Consider the following 24,404-nt stretch of genomic DNA (forward strand, 5'->3'; position numbering starts at 1 on the left):
CACGAAGGACCAACAGAGCGAGTAGAATGGGCAGACACACACAGGGGAGACCAGCCTGCGTGTAAGCCAGGGAGGGGATGTAGGGGCTTCATTACGCACGACCCCTGCCGGCATTCTGGTGACCGCGATTCCAGGGTCGGTATTCTGACCTCCCGACCGCCGCTGTTCAGAGTCTGTTTGTTAGCTGGCCAGCTCCTCTTGTGGAATCCTTATAGGACAAAGAGGGAATCCGTTTTCCTGATGGAGTTAGTACGTTCCACATAAATCTAAAGAGTATGAACCAAATCCAAGTAGGACTCCCCCTCCAAGAGGTACAGGAATTTGAAGGCCGGAACCACGATTTCTTTGTTAAGGTGGAAACTGGACAATATCTCGGGGAGGTAGCCAGGTTGGGACAGCTCTGTCCCGATGGCATATCAGGAAGGGGGAGCAACAGAAGAGCGCCCCTAAATCAGACACCCTTCGGGCATTTGCAATAGCCAGAATAAAAAGAGCCTTCGCTGTCAGCCACTTGAGGTCCATTGTCCAGAGGTTCAAACAGGGGCTCCTGTAGTACCTGGAGAACCACTGAGAAATCCCAAAGAGCTACTGGAGGGACAAAGGGAGGTTGAATATGGAGGACACCTTAAAGAAAGGAAGTGGAGCAATTTGTCGCTGGAACCAGACTGATGGAGCAGAGACCTGCACTTTCAGAGATGCCAGGCAGTCAGAGATCCAATCCAGCTTGGAGAAAGGCAAGGATTCGGGAAACTAAAAAAAACAGAGGGTCTAAGTGTCTAGCAGCACACCACTGGATTAGGTATGCCACACATGGTAATAGATACGGGTTGATGCCGGCTTCCGTGCCCTAAGCATGGTTTGAATCAGTGAGGGAGAAACCCTTCGGTTTTAGGAGGGATGACTCAAGAGCCACGCCGTCAAAGACAGACTAGCTACAGTAAGTCTGGGTGCAGAAAGGGACTTTGAGACAACAGGTCTGGTCGCAGCAGAAGTGGAAAGGGATAGGCTATGGAGAGAGACTCTGTAGATCGGTGAACCAATGGCGCTTGGGCCAGACCGGAGCTAACAACAGCATGTTGTTGCCTTCCTGCTTGAATCCGTGAAGAACACTGGTAAGGAGGAGGACCAGAGGGAAGCAGTACGACAGATGGAAGGTCCACTTCACTGCCGGAACATCCATGAAGGCTACTTCGGGTTCTCTGATCCTGGATCCATATACGGGAACTTTGTGGTTGTGTCATGAGGCCATGAGGTCCACGTCCAGTAATAAGAATATAATAATTTTATTTATATAGCGCTCTTTCTCAAATAGGACTCAAGGCACTTAACCGATACATAGCATAATATAGTACAGAAAATAATGAAGTACAGAACAGCTTTTCAGAAAATACAGAAGCATGAAGATACTAAAGGGACATTTTGGGAATTCTTGAGTAAACAGAAAAGTCTTAGAGTCTACTTTTGAAGGATTCTATAGTTGGGGCCTCTCGCAATGTGCGGGGAAGTGAGTTCCATAGAGTCTGAGCAGCATGACTAAAAGCTCGACCCCCAGACGAATTACGGGAGATTCTAGGTACTGCTAAAAGTCCTTCATCTACAGATCGCAGTAATCGAGTGGGGCAGTATGGGGTCAGTAGCTGCTTCAGGTACCTTGGGCCCTGGTCATGTAGTGCTTTGAAACTCAGTAAGCCAATCCTGAAGATGATTCGCCATCTTACAGGCAGCCAGTGAAGGGAGTAGAGGATGGGTGTTATGTGGCTAGCATGGGGCTTGTTGGATAACAGCCGGGCAGCTGTGTTTTGCACCAGCTGTAAGCGGTGCAATTCTTTTGCTGGGAGACCAAGGTAGAGGGAATTACAGTAATCTAATCGAGATGATACAAATGCATATATGACTTGGCAGATCATCCGAGGGAATTAAGTGCTTGATTCTACTATGTTCCTCAGGTGAAAGAATGAGGATTTGATTGTGGCTGATAACTGATGTTTAAGTGTCAAGCCACCATCCAGGTCAACGCCAAGATTATGCACACGATCTGTGGTTTGTAATTCTGAATCCCCGAGTATAAGTCCAGTTGGTTGGCTATGCTGCAGTCTTGTCCTTTGATGTTGCGGTCGTATCATAAGGACCTCTGTTTTATCCGGGTTCAGCAGCAGCCAACTGGCACTCATCCACTTCTGGAGCTCAGCTAGACAGCCATTTAGGGTTGCTATTGGGATATTAGTGGCCGGAGCAAAGGACAAGTACAGTTGTGTATCATCTGCATAGCAGTGGTAGACCAGGCCATGGCGCCTGATTATTTCGCCCAATGGGAGCATGTATACTGCAAAAAGCATGGGGGATAGTATAGAACCTTGTGGGACACCACATGGCAATGGCACTGGTGGTGATGAGTATAATCCAGACGATACTCTCTGTGACCTGCCTGTGAGAAATGATTTGAACCAGCTTAGGACTGTGCCATCCAGTCCACAAAAATAGGATTTTGGTACTTACCAGGTAAATCCTTTTCTTTGAATCCATAGGGGGCACTGGAGTACTCTTGGGATATGGACAACTTCCGCAGGAACAGGGCACTGAATATTTAAATTTAGAACTCTCCACCCCTCCATATCCCAGAGTACCTCAGTGTTTTTTACTGAGCCGAACAGGAGCGATAGAGAGGTTGACAATGGAGAATCACATATAACATAACAGACAACAATAAAGTTGACACATAACGTTACTGACAACTAAACAGTTGACACCATAACCGATAGAACTTGAAACTTTGAACCAGTCGGTGAGAATGTGTTACCATAAGATCCCCTGAACTGTCCACAAACCAGGTAAAACTGCTCTGGGTGGGCGTCCAGTGCCCCCTATGGATTCAAAGAAAAGGATTTACCTGGTAAGTACCAAAATCCTATTTTCTTTTTCATCCACTAGGGGTCACTGGAGTACTCTTGGGACGTACCAAAGCATCCCCCGTGGGCGGGAGAGCTGTTTGGCACCTGTAACACTAGGCCGCCAAAGCTAGATGCTGATGCCGCAAACGTATCAAACTTGTAAAAGCGCACAAACGTGTGCACTGATGACCATGTAGCCGCACGGCAAAGCTGCGTCGTAGAAGCCCCACGACCAGCTGTCCATGAAGTTCCCACAGAACGTGTGGAATGAGCCGTTACTGATGTAGGCGGCTGTAACCTAGCATGAAGGTAAGCCCGACGTATGGTCAGTTTTATCCATCTGGATAAGGTCTGCTTAGAAGCTGGCCAACCCATCTTGGCAGCATCATAGAGAACAAACAACGTATCCGTCTTACGAACTGTAGACGTTCGGGATACATAAACGCGTAATGCGCGTACCACATCCAAAGTTCCAGAATCTTCTGTTAACACAGGAACTACTATTGGTTGATTGATGTGAAAAGATGACACCGCCTTTGGTAAGAAAGCGGGATTCGTCCGAAGTTCCGTTCTGTCATCATGAAACACCAAATACGGTGGCTTGCATGACAAGGCACCCTATATACATGGACTTTAGCATAGCTTCTATTTTACGGTCTGAAGGGTCTTTAAGCGTAGTAGCCGTTGGTACTGGTATGGTTAATTTCTTTGTAAGTTTTGACACAGACGAATCCACCATTGGCGGATTCTCCCATGTACATGTCACAGACTCTGGAAACGGGTAACTAGACTTAAATCTGCGAGGTATAGAAAACCGTTTATCCGGATTCTTTCGTGTTTCTACTAACATCTTATTAAGAGATTCCGAAACCGGAAAACACATTGGAGATCTTTCGTTTAGTAAAGACGACTTCATCATTTGTCAGAGGCTCCTCAGTTTCCGTATACTTCAGAGACTGACGCACTGCTCTGATGAGATTATCAATTCCTGGGCTGTCAAAATCTCCGCTATCTGACTGCTGGTCTACTTCGCCCTCCTCACCCTCATCTTGTGCAGTGAGGTCTGGCATAGAATCGTCAGAATGCAACATAGCAGAAACTGGTAAATCATAAGACAATTGAAATTTATCCCTTCTACCCAAAATGGACTTAGACTTATGGCAAGGCTGAGCGCCCTCCGGTAGTTCTAGCGGTCTCACCCTAGACTCAGATCTTGCCGCTTCCCGCTCTTGTCGAGCGGCGGCCAATTCTGATTGCAATCCAGCCATGACATCTGTTAGCATAGCCCATGGAGCGTCCGGTACTGAAACCGGCTTTGAAACCGGAGCAGAAATTGTATTCGTAACCGAATTCACAAAACATACTGTACATGTGGTAGATCCATCTGGTAACACACTCTTACAGACATTGCAGTGAAACTGCTTTTTAGTTTTTGCTGGTGCCTTACTCATTATGCAGACAGACAATACAATACACAAAGACAGACAACTTGCACGACTCAGTAAAATAGTACTAAGGTGTGTGTAATATATATATATCTGGCCAAGAGCAGTGCACGTGGCCAGTACTATATGAAATGTGATCCCAAATTCCCACTAACACCTCTGCGCCATCCGGTGGAGTAGAGATGTAGGACAGGAACGTTCTGGAATCACAACAGGAAGAACAGGAAGCATGGTTAAATTGGCCCCCATGCCATGCTTACAGTGATAATCACAGTACAGGTTATAATTTTGTGAAACACCTATAGAACCTGGGAATAATCTGTTTAATAACAAATCCTGTTAATAAAGACTTAATAGTCTATGCTGTCATATAACCCATGCAGCCTTGTATACTGCTGCTGCTATGGGTACTTTCTCCCCCCCCTTCAGCAGCGTGTTTTGTGAGACTTCTCCTCCTCCCCGTGCTCCGTGTACCGCTGTCTAGTACACGGAGCCAGGGAACTTACAAATAACCGTGGTCGCGTGTAGAAGGAGCCGGGGAGCGGGAGCCGGGGAGCGCGCTTCATAGAGCCGTGAAGCGGCGTCTATGGATTAAAGACAGTGCGGCCAGCGCGGCGGCTGAGCGGCTTAACATGAATCAGCGGCGGCGGGCAGCGCTTCACAAAACAGTGTCCCCAAACAGCGGGGCGGCAGCGTGAGCTGACCGCCCCGTCCCCCAACATACCTGGACGCCTGTGGTAAGGGCTATGACGGTGCTTCTCTGCAAGCTCCGTCCAGCCTTTTCTGCAGGTAGTCTGCACTTGGCTATGAGGGTGCTCTGTAGTGATGACCGACACGCCAAAGCTGCTTGTAGCAGCTTCCACTATCCCGGACCCTCGCCTTTTGGAAGGGGGGAAGGAATGTGGATAAAGTGAAAAAAATAAGATTTTACTTACCGATAAATCTATTTCTCATAGTCCGTAGTGGATGCTGGGACTCCGTCAGGACCATGGGGAATAGCGGCTCCGCAGGAGACAGGGCACAAAATTTAAAAGTTTGACCACTAGGTGGTGTGTACTGGCTCCTCCCCCTATGACCCTCCTCCAAGCCTCAGTTAGGATACTGTGCCCGGACGAGCGTACACAATAAGGAAGGATTTTGAATCCCGGGTAAGACTCATACCAGCCACACCAATCACACCGTACAACTTGTGATCTGAACCCAGTTAACAGTATGATAACGTAGGAGCCTCTGAAAAGATGGCTCACAACAATAAACAACCCGATTTTTTTGTAACAATAACTATGTACAAGTATTGCAGACAATCCGCACTTGGGATGGGAGCCCAGCATCCACTACGGACTATGAGAAATAGATTTATCGGTAAGTAAAATCTTATTTTCTCTGACGTCCTAGTGGATGCTGGGACTCCGTCAGGACCATGGGGATTATACCAAAGCTCCCAAACGGGCGGGAGAGTGCGGATGACTCTGCAGCACCGAATGAGAGAACTCCAGGTCCTCCTTAGCCAGGGTATCAAATTTGTAGAATTTTACAAACGTGTTCTCCCCTGACCACGTAGCTGCTCGGCAGAGTTGTAATGCCGAGACCCCTCGGGCAGCCGCCCAAGATGAGCCCACCTTCCTTGTGGAGTGGGCATTGACAGATTTAGGCTGTGGCAGGCCTGCCACAGAATGTGCCAGTTGAATTGTGCTACAAATCCAACGAGCTATCGTCTGCTTAGAAGCAGGAGCACCCATCTTGTTGGGTGCATATAGTATAAACAGCGAGTCAGATTTTCTGACTCCAGCCGTCCTTGAAATATATATTTTCAATGCTCTGACAACGTCCAGCAACTTGGAATCCTCCAAATCGCTAGTAGCCGCAGGCACCACAATAGGCTGGTTCAGGGGAAACGCTGATACCACCTTAGGCAGAAAATGAGGACGCGTCCTCAATTCTGCCCTGTCAGAATGGAAAATCAGATATGGGCTTTTATACGACAAAGCCGCCAATTCTGACACTCTCCTGGCTGAAGCCAGGGCCAGTAGCATGGTTACTTTCCATGTAAGATATTTCAAATCTACCGATTTGAGTGGCTCAAACCAATGGGATTTGAGAAAATCCAAAACTACATTAAGGTCCCACGGAGCCACTGGAGGCACAACCGGGGGCTGTATATGTAGTACTCCTTTTACAAAAGTCTGGACTTCAGGAACTGAAGCCAATTCTTTCTGGAAGAAAATCGACAGGGCCGAAATTTGAACCTTAATGGACCCTAATTTGAGACCCATAGACAATCCTGTTTGCAGGAAATGTAGGAATCGACCCAGTTGAAATTCCTCTGTCGGGGCCTTCCTGGCCTCACACCACGCAACATATTTTCTCCAAATGCGGTGATAATGTTGTGCAGTCACCTCCTTCCTGGCTTTGACCAGGGTAGGGATGACCTCTTCCGGAATGCCTTTTTCCTTTAGGATCCGGCGTTCAACCGTCATGCCGTCAAACGCAGCCGCGGTAAGTCTTGGAATAGACACGGTCCCTGCTGAAGCAGATCCCTTCTTAGAGGTAGAGGCCACGGATCTTCCGTGAGCATCTCCTGAAGTTCCGGGTACCAAGTCCTTCTTGGCCAGTCCGGAGCCACTAGTATCGTTCTTACTCCCCTTTGCCGTATAATTCTCAGTACCTTGGGTATGAGAGGCAGAGGAGGGAACACATACACTGACTGGTACACCCATGGCGTTACCAGAGCGTCCACAGCTATTGCCTGAGGATCTCTTGACCTGGCGCAATACCTGTCCAGTTTTTTGTTGAGGCGGGACGCCATCATGTCCACCATTGGTCTTTCCCAATGGACCACAATCATGTGGAAGACTTCTGGATGAAGTCCCCACTCTCCCGGGTGAAGATCGTGTCTGCTGAGGAAGTCTGCTTCCCAGTTGTCCACTCCCGGAATGAACACTGCCGACAGTGCTATCACATGATTTTCCGCCCAGCGAAGAATCCTTGCAGCTTCTGCCATTGCCCTCCTGCTTCTTGTGCCGCCCTGTCTGTTTACGTGGGCGACTGCCGTGATGTTGTCCGACTGGATCAACACCGGCTGACCCTGAAGCAGAGGTTTTGCCAGGCTTAGAGCATTGTAGATTGCTCTTAGTTCCAGTATATTTATGTGAAGAGACGTTTCCAGGCTTGACCACACGCCCTGGAAGTTTCTTCCTTGTGTGACTGCTCCCCAGCCTCTCAGGCTGGCATCCGTGGTCACTAGGACCCAGTTCTGTATGCCGAATCTGCGGCCCTCCAACAGATGAGCACTCTGCAACCACCATAGCAGAGAGACCCTTGTCCTTGTCGACAATTTTATCCGCTGATGCATCTGCAGATGCGATCCGGACCATTTGTCTAGCAGATCCCACTGAAAAATTCGTGCATGGAATCTGCCGAATGGAATCGCTTCGTAAGAAGCCACCATTTTTCCCAGGACTCTTGTGCATTGATGCACAGACACTGTCCCTGGTTTTAGGAGGTTCCTGACTAGTTCGGATAACTCCCTGGCTTTCTCCTCTGGAAGAAATACCTTTTTCTGAACAGTGTCCAGAATCATCCCTAGGAACAGCAGACGTGTCGTCGGGATCAGTTGGGATTTTGGAAAATTCAGAATCCACCCGTGCTGTTGGAGCACTACTTGAGTTAGTGCTACTCCGACCTCCAGCTGTTCTCTGGATCTTGCCCTTATCAGGAGATCGTCCAAGTAAGGGATAATTAATACGCCTTCTCTTCGAAGAAGGATCATCATTTCGGCCATCACCTTGGTAAAGACCCTGGGTGCCGTGGACAATCCAAACGGCAGCGTCTGAAACTGATAATGACAGTTTTGTACCACGAACCTGAGGAACCCTTGGTGTGAAGGGCAAATTGGGACATGAAGGTAAGCATCCTTGATGTCCAAGGACACCATAAAATCCCCTTCTTCCAGATTCGCTATCACTGCTCTGAGTGACTCCATCTTGAACTTGAATTTTTGTATGTACAGGTTCAGAGATTTCAGATTTAAAATAGGTCTTACCGAGCCGTCCGGCTTCAGTACCACAAATAGCGTGGAGTAATACCCCTTTCCCTGTTGTAGAAGGGGTACCTTGACTATCACCTGCTGAGAATACAGCTTGTGAATGGCTTCCAATACCGTCGCCCTGTCGGAGGGAGACGTTGGCAAAGCAGACTTTAGGAACCGGCGAGGGGGAGACTTCTCGAATTCCAACCTGTAACCCTGAGATACTACCTGCAGGATCCAGGGGTCCACCTGCGAGTGAGCCCACTGTGCGCTGAAATTCTTGAGGCGACCCCCCACCGCCCCTGAGTCCGCTTGTAAGGTCCCAGCGTCATGCTGAGGCCTTTGCAGAAGCCGGGGAGGACTTCTGCTCCTGGGAAGGGGCTGCTTGGTGCAGTCTCTTACCCTTTCCTTTGCCTCGGGGCAAATATGAATGTCCTTTTGCTCGCTTGTTCTTATAGGAACGAAAGGACTGCGGCTGAAAAGACTGCGGCTTTTTCTGTTGGGAGGGGACTTGAGGTAAAAAGGTGGACTTCCCGGCTGTTGCCGTGGCTACCAAATCCGATAGACCGACCCCAAATAATTCCTCCCCTTTATACGGTAATACTTCCATATGCCGTTTGGAATCCGCATCGCCTGACCACTGTCGTGTCCATAGACTTCTTCTGGCAGATATGGACATCGCACTTACTCTTGATGCCAGAGTGCAGATATCTCTCTGTGCATCTCGCATATAAAGGAATGCATCCTTTAATTGCTCTATAGTCAATAAAATACTGTCCCTATCCAGGGTATCAATATTTTCAGTCAGGGACTCCGACCAAGCCACCCCAGCACTGCACATCCAGGCTGAGGCGATGGCTGGTCGCAGTATAACACCAGTATGTGTGTATATACTTTTTAGAGTATTTTCCAGCCTCCTATCAGCTGGATCCTTGAGGGCGGCCGTATCAGGAGACGGTAACGCCACTTGTTTGGATAAACGTGTGAGCGCCTTGTCCACCCTAGGGGGTGTTTCCCAGCGCGCCCTAACCTCTGGCGGGAAAGGGTATAATGCCAATAACTTCTTTGAAATTAGCAGTTTTTTATCAGGGGTAACCCACGCTTCATCACACACGTCATTCAATTCCTCTGATTCAGGAAAAACTACAGGTAGTTTTTTCAGACCCCACATAATACCCCTTTTTGTGGTACTTGCAGTATCAGAGATATGCAAAGCCTCCTTCATTGCCGTGATCATATAACGTGTGGCCCTACTGGAAAATACGTTAGTTTCTTCACCGTCGACACTAGATTCGGTGTCCGTGTCTGGGTCTGTGTCGACCGACTGAGGCAAAGGGCGTTTTACAGCCCCTGACGGTGTTTGAGACGCCTGTACAGGTGCTAATTGGTTTGTCGGCCGTCTCATGTCGTCAACCGACTTTTGCAGCGTGCTGACATTATCACGTAATTCCATAAACAAAGCCATCCATTCCGGTGTCGACTCCCTAGGGGGTGACATCACCATTACCGGCAATTGCTCCGCCTCCACACCAACATCGTCCTCATACATGTCGACACACACGTACCGACACAGCAGACACACAGGGAATGCTCTGATAGAAGACAGGACCCCACTAGCCCTTTGGGGAGACAGAGGGAGAGTTTGCCAGCACACACCAAAGCGCTATAATTATATAGGAACAACCTTATATAAGTGTTGTTTCCTTATAGCTGCTTAAATATATATAATATCGCCAAAAAATGCCCCCCCTCTCTGTTTTTTACCCTGTTTCTGTAGTGCAGTGCAGGGGAGAGCCTGGGAGCCTTCCTAGCAGCGGAGCTGTGTAGGAAAATGGCGCTGTGTGCTGAGGAGATAGGCCCCGCCCCCTATTCCGGCGGGCTCTTCTCCCGGTTTTTCTGAGACCTGGCAGGGGTGAAATACATCCATATAGCCTCAGGGACTATATGTGATGTATTCTTTTTAGCCAGAAAGGTAATCTCATTGCTGCCCAGGGCGCCCCCCCCAGCGCCCTGCACCCTCCGTGACCGCTAGTGTGAAGTGTGCCTGAGCGCAATGGCGCACAGCTGCAGTGCTGTGCGCTACCTCATGAAGACTGAAAAGCCTTCAGCCGCCGGTTTCTGGACCTCTTCTTACTTCGGCATCTGCAAGGGGGTCGGCGGCGCGGCTCCGGTGACCCATCCAGGCTGTACCTGTGATCGTCCCTCTGGAGCTAGTGTCCAGTAGCCTAAGAAGCAAATCCATCCTGCACGCAGGTGAGTTCACTCCTTCTCCCCTAGGTCCCTCGTTGCAGTGAGCCTGTTGCCAGCAGGACTCACTGAAAATAAGAAACCTATCAAAACTTTTACTCTAAGCAGCTCTTTATGAGAGCCACCTAGATTGCACCCTGCTCGGACGGGCACAAAAACCTAACTGAGGCTTGGAGGAGGGTCATAGGGGGAGGAGCCAGTACACACCACCTAGTGGTCAAACTTTTAAATTTTGTGCCCTGTCTCCTGCGGAGCCGCTATTCCCCATGGTCCTGACGGAGTCCCAGCATCCACTAGGACGTCAGAGAAAAATAAAAATAAATAAAAATATATTCAAAATAAGTGTGGAAGGTCCACACAAGCCTGTTGCTACGTCGAGCACAGAAAAAACATTGAGGTACTTTGGGATATGGAGGGGTGGAGAGTTCTAAATTTAAATATTCAGTGCCCTGTTCCTGCGGAAGCCGTCCATATCCCAAGAGTACTCCAGTGACCCCTAGTGGATGAGAAAGAAAATATATCAGTCGCTCAATCAGAAGCCCATGGTCCACAGTATCAAATGCTGCAGAGAGATCCAGAAGGATTAATATTGAACAGTCACCTCTGTCTCTTGTCATCAGAAGATCATTTAACACACACACACAAGGGCTGTTTCAGTGCTATGTCTTCTCCTGAATCCTGACTGGGATGGATCATAGATATCATGGGTTGCCAGGCCGGTTTCTAGTTGATTTGCGCCACTTTCTCAATAACCTTTCCTAGAAAAGGAAGGTTTGATAGTGGTCTATAGTTGGTCATGCAGTCGGGATCTAAATTAGGTTTTTTAAGAAGAGGTCTAACAGTTGCTTCCTTTAGGGATCCAGGAAAAATGTCTGTTTGCAAAGAGCATTGAACAATTTTTGCAAAGACAGGATCAATTATATCCATACAACCTATTAGAAGCTTGGTTGAGGCCGGGTCCAGATCACAGGTGGTGGGACGCAAAATCCGAGCAATTTCAGCAGTGTTCTTTGCATCCATTGGGTTAAAGCTGGTCCATGAAGGCAGGTGGCTTATATTGGTAGGCTTTGTAGTTTGGCACTCCTTTGATGGCACTGTGGAGATTCCAGCCCAGATGGTGGATATTTTATCTGCAAAGAAGTTTGCAAACTCATTGCATCTTGCCTGGGATGGTTTCATCAGTCTGCAGGCATGCTGGCTTGCAAAGCATCTCCACTGTGCGGAAAAGTTGAGCAGGCCTATTGTTTTCTGCCGTAATCTCATTTGACAGGAACTGTGATTTCTTACGAGGGATTGTCGATTGATATTCTTCGTTATGCTTTATTAGTTTTATTTTGTCATCCACTAGGTTAGTCTTCCTCCATCGTCTTCCCAGTCTACACCCCCTTTTCTTGAGCTCACTAACACTGTTGTTGAACCAGGGAGCTCGACGTTGTGGTTTACGAGGTCTTATACGCACAGGGGCGATGATATAAATTGCAGCCATAACATCCCTATTATAATAACGGACTAGGGAACAGGGATCTTCACAGGCACCCAGTATAGCAGAGAGATCCAGATTTTCTGCAAGAGCCTGGGGAGGCATACCCCTCCTTGGACGATACCTGGTCAACGCCATGGGCAGAGATCTTATTTGAGGGGTTACAACTAAGAACCAAAGGGAGTGGTGGTCTGACCAGATGACTGGGTTTATTTTTAGGACAGTGACTTCTAATCCAATCTAAAAGACAAGATCAAGAGTGTGTCCACTTTTATGTGTGGCAGAGGGAATGACCTGTGTGAAGCCCAGACCATTCATTGTGCACAGGTGGTCTTGGCCAAGGCGTGAGAGCTCATCATCCACCCATGCATTGAAATCCCCGAGGATGAGCCATCTTTGATGTTCCAGAACCAGGCCAGCAACAGTGTCTGCAATTTCTTGTAGAAATATCTTTCCATCTCCAGTGGGCCGGTAAATGAGAAGTACTCTGAAACCTAATCCTGTCGAACTCTGGGCAGCAATGCACTCGAATGAGCGAGTAATTTCAATAGGGTGGACCCTAAGTTTAAGTACTTTTTTGAAGCAGATAGCCACCCCGCCACCCCTGCGGTCCAGTCTTGGGTTGTGGATGACAGAGTAGTTTGTTGGGACCGCAGCCTCCAATACAGGTGCTCCATTTTCATCTAGCCAGGTCTCTGTAATACAGGCTAGATCTGCAGATTCAATAAGGTCAGCAATTGTTGCAGTCTTGTTTCTTATAGATCTGGCATTACAAAGGACAGACCTGATTGGGCGTACCAGAGGGCCTTCAGTTTTCTTTATGTTCGGTGCATGAGGTCTGGGTATGAGGGTCACAAAGCGAGAATTGACAGTTCTGTTCTTCCAAGCACAGCGCCGTCTTTTGGGTATCACTTCTATTTGATTGTTTTTTTAAGCTGGGGGTGAGCAGGTGGGCAAAGGACGTAGGTGGTTACCGGGGAAAATAAGTTTTCGGCCTGCCCGCTTCCCACGAATGCGCCTGTGTTTTCTTTTTAAAATGCCAAGGGATTGGAGGATAGAAGCATGTGATGGTGTAACAGGAACTGCGGAATGTGGTGGGCAGAGCGAAAGAATGAAGCTGGAGGAATACGTATACATTGGGTCATCAATGACAGATTACTATAAGTATGAGCTGCATATGAGGATGAAAGAGGGAGAGAAAGCAGTGTCTTTTTTTTGTGTGTGTTCATCCCCCCCCCCCCCCCCCAAATTCGGTATGTGATCTAAAAATTAGAATGGGTTCATGGGCAGAGTGATGAATAAAGTAACTTTGCTTTTCTGTTGCTGATTTAGTCAGTTATTCCAGGATAGAGCAGGCTTGTGGAAAAGAGATAGAATCCAATTCCTATTGTGTAGGTGTGAAAAGTCTCAGTGTGAGAGGCCTCTGAAGTAGATTTCTTGTGGGGGTAGTGATAACATGTGTCCTGGAGAATGGATCATGCAGTTTGGAATGAACAGTGACCCTTCAGCAATTCAGAGCCTGAATATACTGATATTAGTTGATTAATGCAAGAAGTCAGAGTTATTTGTTGCTCAGAGAACAGAGGTGGATGATGTCTTAGGGAGGGGCTGGATGGAGCCAAAGATAGATTGTAGTCCACAGTACCTTATCTGGGATGTCCAATGTAGAGTACAGTAAATTCCAAACTGAAGGACTTCTCCGTGGAGAGATGCAGAGGTTTCAATCTAGTGCGTATCTCAGCGCAGGAATGCGATCCGTTGGTTTTGAGGAGATGTCCGCGTAGTACAAGTTAAAGGTAAGTCCTTGGATATTTATGATGATTCATAGGTCAGTTGTGGTGAATTTAAGCTGTTTTATGGAGATGATCAGGAGCATCTAATAGGTGAGGCAGCCATTTTGGGCGCCAGCAGCAGTAGGCCCCATTCATCCACGAGGATCTGGAAGACTTCTGGGTGCAGAGCCCACTCTCCGGCGTGTACATCGTGACGGCTGAGAAGTCCACCTTCCAGTTGAGAATCCCTGAGATGAACACCACCGAGATGGCCGGAAGGGGACGTTCTTCCCATCTTTGAATGTGCCCTACTTCCTTCATCACCAACAAACTGAGTGCCCCCTTGATGATTGAGGTAGGCTACCGCCATGGCGTCGTTTGACTGGACTTGGACCAGATTGCCCTGGAGACTGTCCCGTGCCAGAGTGAGCACTTTGTATCCAGCTTGAAGCTCCCAGGACATTGATGTCAACATGTTTTTCTTCAGGTATCAAATTGTACCTAAAATAAGTCCTGTAGCTATGTAAACAGACTATCCAATTAATTAACAAACGAAAAACATTGTAGAGCTGCTGGTTTCCTTCCTCGGCATAACGTAGGCAGCCGTACATAATACAGGTGCCCATACAGCAGCTGCAGGGGAGAGGAGGGGTCCACTCCTGAACCGTGCAGAAGAATCGTCATCTCACACACAGATTGCATGTAGGACTATATCCTGCTGCATGGGGGAGGGGGCTAGCATAACGTGCGAGGCTCTGCCCCCTCCAGTCTCCACTATGCCTGGACTCAGAGCATTTCCCCATGATCTCCCAGTCCGACTCGCCCGGGCAGCCCCTAGCGTGCACAATCCCTCTACTTATATGAGAACAGAGCCGCCGCATGGCCCCACCATCCAGGACCACAGTACTGATCAAACACAACAAATCTAAACCAGCGCCCCAACTCAATAGTACAGCTGCAGGTGTAAGATGGTCCCTGCCGCCTTTGGAATTCAACAATATAATATACAATATTAACAACTGTGCGCACCCTCTTGGATTAAGGAAAGATGAAGAAAAAAGGTGTATATATAGTGAAGTACAATTTTTATTCCAAATAAAGTTTAAAATGCATATAAAAATCCACCAAAAATCAGGCAGAGAAGCGTACCAGATTTCCAGGGGTGTAGGTAATAGCCAACCAAAACAAGCACAATTATAACACACCGATACCTCCCAAATTCCTTGGGTGTCGTATCTGTGTCTGGACCTGCAGTTGCAAACACGCGGTATCCTGGTCTGCTACAGTCTCCCCGATCAGCTCACCAACGCGTTTCTGCGTCCCTGGGAGCCTTTATCAAGGCGAGAGATTGGGTTGATAAGCAGAGCAGGATACGGATGGCGATTCTATTTCGTGGAGGATGAAACAAGAAAGATGGAATTAAATATTGATCCTTCAGAATTTAAACAGAGACATATTGGACATTGTGATGTATATATTCTTTCTTCATCTTTCCCTTATCCAAGAGGGTGCGCACAGTTGTTAATATTGTATATAATTCTGGACCACAGTACTGTCAGCGTGCGCAGGGCCCAGGCGGCCTCCAAGAAGGCTAGAGTGCTATAGGGGAGTCCCCGGTGCTATGCAACACCATTGCGGTACAAGGCGAGCGGAAAACCGCTCCCGCTACCACTATACTCATATGCAGTTCACAGAACCTAGCGACTAAACAAAAATATAACAAATAAAATAAAAACAAACTATCTAAAACAAGGGCTGCTATGTGCCCCACGCCACAGGCACCTAGAGACTGGAATCACAGGGCCCCCACGCCACAGGCACCTAGAGACTGGAATCACGGGGCCCCCACGCCACAGGCACCTAGAGACTGGAATAACAGGACCCCCACGCCACCGGCACCTAGAGACTGGAATCACAGGGACCCCACGCCACAGGCACCTAGAGACTGGAATCACAGGGCCCCACGCCACAGGCACCTTGAGACTGGAATCACGGGGCCCCCACGCCACAGGCACCTAGAGACTGGAATCACGGGGCCCCCACGCCACAGGCACCTAGAGACTGGAATCACAGGGCCCCCACGCCACAGGCACCTAGAGACTGGAATCACAGGGCCCCCACGCCACAGGCACCTAGAGACTGGAATCACAGGGACCCCACGCCACAGGCACCTAGAGACTGGAATGACGGGGACCCCACGCCACAGGCACCTAGAGACTGGAATCACGGGGCCCCCACGCCACAGGCACCTAGAGACTGGAATGACGGGGCCCCCACGCCACAGGCACCTAGAGACTGGAATGACGGGGCCCCCACGCCACAAGCACCTAGAGACTGGAATGACGGGGCTCCCACGCCACAGGCACCTAGAGACTGGAATGACGGGGCCCCCACGCCACAGGCACCTAGAGACTGGAATCACGGTGACCCCACGCCACAGGCACCTAGAGACTGGAATCACGGGGGCCCCACGCCACAGGCACCTAGAGACTGGAATGACGGGGACCCCACGCCACAGACACCTAGAGACTGGAATGACGGGGCCCCCACGCCACAAGCACCTAGAGACTGGAATGACGGGGCTCCCACGCCACAGGCACCTAGAGACTGGAATCACGGGGCCCCCACGCCATAGGCACCTAGAGACTGGAATGACGGGGCCCCCACGCCACAGGCACCTAGAGACTGGAATGACGGGGCCCCCACACCACAGGCACCTAGAGACTGGAATGACGGGGCCCCCACGCCACAGGCACCTAGAGACTGGAATGACGGGGCCCCCACGCCACAGGCACCTAGAGACTGGAATGACGGGGCCCCCACGCCACAGGCACCTAGAGACTGGAATGACGGGGCCCCCACGCCACAGGCACCTAGAGACTGGAATGACGGGGCCCCCACGCCACAGGCACCTAGAGACTGGAATGACGGGGACCCCACGCCACAGGCACCTAGAGACTGGAATCACGGGGCCCCCACGCCACAGGCACCTAGAGACTGGAATCACAGGGACCCCACGCCACAGGCACCTAGAGACTGGAATGACGGGGCCCCCACGCCACAGGCACCTAGAGACTGGAATGACGGGGCCCCCACGCCACAGGCACCTAGAGACTGGAATCACAGGGCCCCCACGCCACAGGCACCTAGAGACTGGAATCACGGGGCCCCCACGACACAGGCACCTAGAGACTGGAATCACGGGGCCCCCACGCCACAGGTACCTAGAGACTGGAATGACGGGGCCCCCACGCCACAGGCACCTAGAGACTGGAATCACTGGGACCCCACTCCACAGGCACCTAGAGACTGGAATCACGGGGCCCCCACGCCACAGGCACCTAGAGACTGGAATCACGGGGCCCCCACGCCACAGGCACCTAGAGACTGGAATCACGGGGCCCCCACGCCACAGGCACCTAGAGACTGGAATCACCGGGATGCAGGAGGGGGGAGCTTGGATTTAAAGCTACAGTGTCGCCCAGCCCATGTACCTATAAAACCCTTATACTAAATGAAGGAAGGTTCATATTGCTAATTCCAGCACAATACACGCTCATACAACCTTCACATACTGTCCAGCAAAGTCCGTCACTTCCTGAGTGAAGCAGCCGGAGGCGTCGACGGGACACACCGGCACCGAGTCCTTCTGGATGAGTCTGAAGTCCATGCAGACCCTGTAGTCATCCTGCAACAGAAGAAACAGAGCATAAACTGCAGCCCAGGGATAGGGGACACGTGGAATGTCACATAACAGGTAACAATATGACGTTCCGGAGTGTTCCCAGAGTATATCTCTTCCTGACTGGAGAATGGGAGACAGGTCATAGCACACATCATACTGAACGAGTGACGGGGTCATTCTCAGCAATCTCTCGGGTCTGGGGCTGCTGTCTCCTCCAGCGGTCTATCACCGGGCCCGGGGATAAATGATGTGCACTACCACCACTATTCCGGTAACACGTCACAGAAGCATCAGAGTCGGCGATAGTAAACGCTGCGTCACATTTTACACATTTAATGCCACGATACAATATAACAGAATGACTCCTCCCACTCACCGCTCCAAAGTACGGCGCCTGATGTACCACCCCGGTGCCGTCTTCCGCCTTCACATAGTTATCATACAGGACAGTGAAGGCTCCGCTCTCCGCAGCCTGGAACAACAAGCATCCAGTCACCATCATCAGGCCACAACGCAGCAAATCTAGCACTGCGGGGTACATTCAATAAACCTTTTGAAAGAATTGGTAATGTTGCCTATAGCAACCAATCAGATGCTGCCTATCATTTTTCTATTGCCTTTCAGAAGCTTTAGTAAATTTACCCCTCTTATTCTGCGGCATCCACAGCTCGCCCTGGCTGGGCAATATACGATACGCGGCTCGCCCTGGCTGGGCTATATACGATACGCGGCTCGCCCTGGCTGGGCTATATACGATACGCGGCTCGCCCTGGCTGGGCTATATACGATACGCGGCTCGCCCTGGCTGGGCTATATACGATACGCGGCTCGCCCTGGCTGGGCTATATACGATACGCGGCTCGCCCTGTATACGATACGTGGCTCGCCCTGGCTGGGCTATATACACGATACGCGGCTCGCCCTGGCTGGGCTATATACACGATACGCGGCTCGCCCTGTATACGATACGCTGCTCGCCCTGGCTGGGCTATATACGATACGCGGCTCGCCCTATATACGATACGCGACTCGCCCTGGCTGGGCTATATACACGATACGCGGCTCGCCCTGTATACGATACGCTGCTCGCCCTGGCTGGGCTATATACGATACGCGGCTCGCCCTAGCTGGGCTATATACGATACGCGGCTCGCCCTGGCTGGGCTATATACGATACGCGGCTCGCCCTGGCTGGGCTATATACGATACGCGGCTCGCCCTGGCTGGGCTATATACGATACGCGGCTCGCCCTGGCTGGGCTATATACGATACGCGGCTCGCCCTGGCTGGGCTATATACGATACGCGGCTCGCCCTGGCTGGGCTATATACGATACGCGGCTCGCCCTGGCTGGGCTATATACGATACGCGGCTCGCCCTGGCTGGGCTATATACGATACGCGGCTCGCCCTGTATACGATACGCGGCTCGCCCTGGCTGGGCTATATACGATACGCGGCTCGCCCTGGCTGGGCTATATACGATACGCGGCTCACCCTGGCTGGGCTATATAAGATACGCGGCTCGCCCTGTATACGATACGCGGCTCGCCCTGGCTGGGCTATATACACGATACGCAGCTCGCCCTGTATACGATACGCTGCTCGCCCTGGCTGGGCTATATACGATACGCGGCTCACCCTGGCTGGGCTATATACGATACGCGGCTCGCCCTGTATACGATACGCGGCTCGCCCTGTATACGATACGCGGCTCGCCCTGGCTGGGCTATATACACGATACGCGGCTCGCCCTGTATACGATACGCGGCTCGCCCTGGCTGGGCTATATACGATCCGCGGCTCGCCCTGGCTGGGCTATATACGATCCGCGGCTCGCCCTGGCTGGGCTATATACGATACACGGCTCGCCCTGGCTGGGCTATATACGATACGCGGCTCGCCCTGGCTGGGCTATATACGATACGCGGCTCGCCCTGGCTGGGCTATATACGATACGCGGCTCGCCCTGGCTGGGCTATATACGATACGCGGCTCGCCCTGGCTGGGCTATATACGATACGCGGCTCGCCCTGGCTGGGCTATATACGATACGCGGCTCGCCCTGGCTGGGCTATATACGATACGCGGCTCGCCCTGGCTGGGCTATATACGATACGCGGCTCGCCCTGGCTGGGCTATATACGATACGCGGCTCGCCCTGGCTGGGCTATATACGATACGCGGCTCGCCCATGCTCCCTCCTTATAGCAGGGCAATAGTGGTGATATACAGTGGATAGAACAAATGGATATATCTGATGGTACAACACCACGGTATATGTACAGGGCATGGAGAGATAGTCATCAGGTAAAACACGCACATAGTACCTTAGTAAAATACTCAAACAACGGCTTATACTTCTTTCCCTTCAGTGTAATTCCAGGAAACCTGCGGGGGGAAAATGGAGGAGATAAAACACTGACAATGTATACATTATAACACGCCATGTACTAACAAAACCAGCAAAGACTACAGCTATGTACTATACAGGAGGGAACACGGTACCTTTCCAGAACGTCATATTCATCTTCACCCTTATACAGAGTGGACAGCCTGGCCTCCATCATTATATAGAGACTCCCACTGGATTTATCTGGGGAGAGAAGTGGTTACCACAGATCCAGACTTTATATTACATTCTGCAACTCTGCCTACTACACTATACGTTACTCTGTATAACGCCGTCACAGTGCATGTCACTCTGTATAACGCCGTCACACTGCATGTCACTCTGGACAACACCGTCACACTGCATGTCACTCTGTACAACACCGTCACACTGCATGTCACTCTGTACAACACCGTCACACTGCATGTCACTCTGCACAACACCGTCACACTGCATGTCACTCTGCACAACACCGTCACACTGCATGTCACTCTGGACAACACCGTCACACTGCATGTCACTCTGGACAACACCGTCACACTGCATGTCACTCTGGACAACACCGTCACACTGCATGTCACTCTGTACAACACCGTCACACTGCATGTCACTCTGGACAACACCGTCACACTGCATGTCACTCTGTACAACACCGTCACACTGCATGTCACTCTGTACAACACCGTCACACTGCATGTCACTCTGCACAACACCGTCACACTGCATGTCACTCTGCACAACACCGTCACACTGCATGTCACTCTGGACAACACCGTCACACTGCATGTCACTCTGGACAACACCGTCACACTGCATGTCACTCTGGACAACACCGTCACACTGCATGTCACTCTGTACAACACCGTCACACTGCATGTCACTCTGTACAACACCGTCACACTGCATGTCACTCTGCACAACACCGTCACACTGCATGTCACTCTGCACAACACCGTCACACCGTGTCACTCTGCACAACACAGTCACACCGTGTCACTCTGCACAACACAGTCACACCGTGTCACTCTGCACAACACCGTCACACCGTGTCACTCTGCACAACACCGTCACACCGTGTCACTCTGCACAACACCGTCACACCGTGTCACTCTGCACAACACCGTCACACCGTGTCACTCTGCACAACACAGTCACACCGTGTCACTCTGCACAACACCGTCACACCGTGTCACTCTGTACAACACCGTCACACCGTGTCACTCTGTACAACACCGTCACACCGTGTCACTCTGTACAACACCGTCACACCGTGTCACTCTGTACAACACCGTCACACCGTGTCACTCTGTACAACACCGTCACACCGTGTCACTCTGTACAACACCGTATGTCACTCTGCACAACACCGTATGTCACTCTGCACAGCACCGTATGTCACTCTGCACAGCACCGTATGTCACTCTGCACAGCACCGTATGTCACTCTGCACAGCACCGTATGTCACTCTGCACAGCACCGTATGTCACTCTGCACAACACCGTATGTCACTCTGCACAACACCGTATGTCACTCTGCACAACACCGTATGTCACTCTGCACAACACCGTATGTCACTCTGCACAACACCGTATGTCACTCTGCACAACACCGTATGTCACTCTGCACAACACCGTATGTCACTCTGCACAACACCGTATGTCACTCTGCACAACACCGTATGTCACTCTGCACAACACCGTATGTCACTCTGCACAACACCGTATGTCACTCTGCACAACACCGTATGTCACTCTGCACAACACCGTATGTCACTCTGCACAACACCGTCACACCGTATGTCACTCTGTACAACACCGTCACACTGTATGTCACTCTGTATAACACCGTCACACCGTACGTCACTCTGTATAACACCGTCACACCGTACGTCACTCTGTATAACACCGTCACACCGTACGTCACTCTGTATAACACCGTCACACTGTATGTCACTCTGTATAACACCGTCACATTCTGTGTATGTATCACTGTATATTGCACTGTTACACTATCTGTAGCACTGTATATTGCACCGTTACACTATCTGTAGCACTGTATATTGCACCCCGTTACACTGTATGTAGCACTGTATATTGCACCCTGTTACACTGTATGTAGCACTGTATATTGCACCGTTACACTGTATGTAGCACTGTATATTGCACCCTGTTATACTGTATGTACCACTGTATATTGCACCCTGTTACACTGTATGTACCACTGTATATTGCACTCTGTTACACTGTATGTAGCACTGTATATTGCACTCGGTTACACTGTATGTAGCACAGTATATTGATTGCACTCTGTCACTGTATATTGCACTCTGTTACACTATATGTAGCACTGTATATTGCACCGTTACACTGTATGTAACACTGTATATTGCACCCTGTTACACTGTATGTAGCACTGTATATTGCACCCTGTTACACTGTATGTAGCACTGTATATTGCACCCTGTTACACTGTATGTAGCACTGTATATTGCACTGTTACACTGTATATTGCACCCTGTTACACTGTATGTACCACTGTATATTGCACCCTGTTACACTGTATGTACCACTGTATATAGCAATCTGTTACACTATATGTAGCACTGTATATTGCACCCTGTTACACTGTATGTAGCACTGTATATTGCACTGTTACACTATGTTACACTGTATATTGCACCCTGTTACACTGTATGTAGCACTGTATATTGCACTCTGTTACACTATATGTAGCACTGTATATTGCACCGTTACACTGTATGTAACACTGTATATTGCACTGCTACACTGTATATTGCACCCTGTTACACTGTATGTAGCACTGTATATTGCACCCTGTTACACTGTATGTAGCACTGTATATTGCACCCTGTTACACTGTATGTAGCACTGTATATTGCACTGTTACACTGTATATTGCACCCTGTTACACTGTATGTACCACTGTATATTGCACCCTGTTACACTGTATGTACCACTGTATATAGCACTCTGTTACACTATATGTAGCACTGTATATTGCACCCTGTTACACTGTATGTAGCACTGTATATTGCACTGTTACACTATGTTACACTGTATATTGCACCCTGTTACACTGTATGTAGCACTGTATATTGCACTCTGTTACACTATATGTAGCACTGTATATTGCACCGTTACACTGTATGTAACACTGTATATTGCACCCTGTTACACTGTATGTAGCACTGTATATTGCACCCTGTTACACTGTATGTAGCACTGTATATTGCACCCTGTTACACTGTATGTAGCACTGTATATTGCACTGTTACACTGTATATTGCACCCTGTTACACTGTATGTACCACTGTATATTGCACCCTGTTACACTGTATGTACCACTGTATATAGCACTCTGTTACACTATATGTAGCACTGTATATTGCACCCTGTTACACTGTATGTAGCACTGTATATTGCACTGTTACACTATGTTACACTGTATATTGCACCCTGTTACACTGTATGTAGCACTGTATATTGCACTCTGTTACACTATATGTAGCACTGTATATTGCACCGTTACACTGTATGTAACACTGTATATTGCACTGCTACACTGTATATTGCACCCTGTTACACTGTATGTAGCACTGTATATTGCACCCTGTTACACTGTATGTAGCACTGTATATTGCACCCGGTTACACTGTATGTAGCACTGTATATTGCACCGTTACACTGTATGTAACACTGTATATTGCACTGCTACACTGTATATTGCACCCTGTTACACTGTATGTAGCACTGTATATTGCACCCTGTTACACTGTATGTAGCACTGTATATTGCACCCTGTTACACTGTATGTACCACTGTATATAGCACTGTTACACTATATGTTACACTGTATATTGCACCCTGTTACACTATATGTAGCACTGTATATTGCACCCTGTTACACTGTATGTAGCACTGTATATTGCACCCTGTTACACTATATGTAGCACTGTATACTGAACCCTGTTACACTGTATGTAGCACTGCATATTGCACTGTTACACTATATGTTACACTGTATATTGCACCCTGTTACACTATATGTAGCACTGTATATTGCACCGTTACACTGTATGTAACACTGTATATTGCACTGCTACACTGTATATTGCACACTGTTACACTGTATGTAGCACTGTATATTGCACTCTGTTACACTGTATGTACCACTGTATATTGCACCCTGTTACACTGTATATTGCACCCTGTTACACTGTATGTACCACTGTATATTGCACCCTGTTACACTGTATGTAACACTGTATATTGCACCCTGTTACACTGTATGTAACACTGTATATTGCACCCTGTTACACTGTATATTGCACTGTGTTACACTGTATGTAGCACTGTATATTGCACTGTATATTGCACTCTGTTACACTATATGTAGCACTGTATATTGCACCCTGTTACACTGTATATTGCACCCTGTTACACTGTAT

At 49.3% G+C, this 24,404-nt stretch overlaps 1 protein-coding gene across 1 annotated transcript in view; it reads right to left on the reverse strand.

Annotated features, from left to right (window-relative positions):
• Window positions 1-24,404, reverse strand: part of IARS1 (isoleucyl-tRNA synthetase 1) — a 513,623-nt gene that overhangs the window by 343,645 nt on the left and 145,574 nt on the right. The window contains exons 7-10 of the mRNA XM_063941580.1: window positions 20,053-20,140; window positions 19,875-19,935; window positions 17,921-18,016; window positions 17,425-17,547 (exon numbers count right to left, since the gene is read on the reverse strand). Of these exons, the coding sequence (XP_063797650.1) occupies window positions 17,425-17,547; window positions 17,921-18,016; window positions 19,875-19,935; window positions 20,053-20,140 (368 nt within the window). The remainder of the gene's footprint in view (window positions 1-17,424; window positions 17,548-17,920; window positions 18,017-19,874; window positions 19,936-20,052; window positions 20,141-24,404) is intronic.

This window comes from Pseudophryne corroboree, chromosome 9, assembly GCF_028390025.1.
Source record: "Pseudophryne corroboree isolate aPseCor3 chromosome 9, aPseCor3.hap2, whole genome shotgun sequence".
Classification (NCBI taxonomy): domain Eukaryota; kingdom Metazoa; phylum Chordata; class Amphibia; order Anura; family Myobatrachidae; genus Pseudophryne; species Pseudophryne corroboree.